This window comes from Varanus komodoensis, unplaced genomic scaffold (assembly GCF_004798865.1).
Source record: "Varanus komodoensis strain SLA01 unplaced genomic scaffold, ASM479886v1 scaffold2209, whole genome shotgun sequence".
Taxonomy (NCBI): Eukaryota; Metazoa; Chordata; class Lepidosauria; order Squamata; family Varanidae; genus Varanus; species Varanus komodoensis.
The window spans coordinates 8,000-9,309 of record NW_025335609.1 but is presented as its reverse complement, the minus strand read 5'-3'; the positions used below and the strand labels follow the sequence as shown (position 1 = coordinate 9,309).

At 54.4% G+C, this 1,310-nt stretch overlaps 1 protein-coding gene across 1 annotated transcript; it reads right to left on the bottom strand.

Moving 5' to 3' along the window:
• Window positions 1-188: 188 nt before the first annotated feature.
• Window positions 189-1,110, bottom strand: LOC123024196 (HLA class II histocompatibility antigen, DQ beta 2 chain-like; the record flags this gene model as incomplete). The annotated part of the gene is made up of 2 exons (XM_044431618.1): window positions 189-327; window positions 872-1,110. Coding segments are annotated over 2 exons (344 nt in total), but the record flags the coding sequence as incomplete, so codon positions are not given.
• Between the last annotated feature and the right edge of the window lie 200 nt (window positions 1,111-1,310).

Here is a 1,310-nt window from a genome sequence, read left to right as displayed (position 1 = left end):
CTTGGGGCAGCCACTTTCAGACATACATCCCCTACTCTGGACTTGGATCTTTGGAAAGGCAGGATAAAAATAGGGGCAACCAACTGGTGAGGAGGTGGGCGAGGCCATACCTGCAGGTTGCAGCATCACTGGAGAGCGTGGGGTGGAAATATAGCTCTTCCCTGGATCTGCCCCCCCCCCCATGTTCCTGAGGTCCCCTCTGGTACCCCCTTAACTTTCTTGCTACTCAAGTAGGCAGAGAGCCCTACAGATCCAATGACCACTCCCAGCAGGGCCACCACGAACCCCATCCACACTTTGCTCCTGGCAGATGTTGAATCCGCAGCTCTGGAGAAAGAGGAGGGGAGACTCACGTGACAGCCAGAACAGAGCCAGGCACAATCTCTTAGCCCTGCTGATTGACAGGAGGTTAAGGGGCCCAAGAGTGGGCATGGGAGGGCACCTTCAATTTTCTCCCCACCTGGGCTTCAGTCCCCAACCCTCCATAATCTCTAACTGCTGATCTTCCCTTCCTATTCTCTTCTGGATTGAAAATTCAGAGTTTGGGGGACACTGAGAGGTCCACACAGCTGAGTGAGTGTTTCCATCCCTCACTGGCAAGGCAATTCCAGACTCAAATACTGTGAGAAGGCAAGTGGGGGACTGGACACATCTCTAGACCAAATGAAAATGGAGAAAGTGGCTAATGAGCCCAGTTGAAGACTCGACCTCCCAAGATGCTGGAAAGTGTGAGCGGGGCTCCTCTGCTACAGGTCAAACACAGGGATGGGAAACATCCTCCCAGTTCCCAGGAGCTCCCCCATGGGGAAAAGGGGAGGAGGGCCTTACTCCATTGCACAGTGATGGGCGTCTCCAGGCTGGCTTGCTGCACCTGGCAGGTGTAGACGTCTCCACGCTGCGGGGTGTCCTCCAGCATCACCTGGGTCTTGTGCGTCCAGTCCCCATTGTGGAGCTCCTCTCCATAGAAGACCACCTCCGTCACATCCTGGCTGTTCTTCAGCCACTGGATCTCGATCTCCCGGAGATAGAAACTGGCCACAGTGCAGAGCAGCAGGGTGCAGGGGGAGAGGGGGTCATCCTTGGTGGGGGAGATGGTGACCACGGGCTGGACTGGGGTGAGGAGGGGGAAGTGTGAGAGACGTGAGGCCATTTTCATCCCTCTAACATAACACTTGAACCCGGAGTCATCCCAAAAAGCTGAAGTGTGGGACGTTGGGACAGATAAAAGGAAGAGTTTCTTCACACACCTTATAGTTCAAGGGCAGAATTTGCTGCCCATCTGAATGGCTTTAAAATAGGATTTGGTAGAC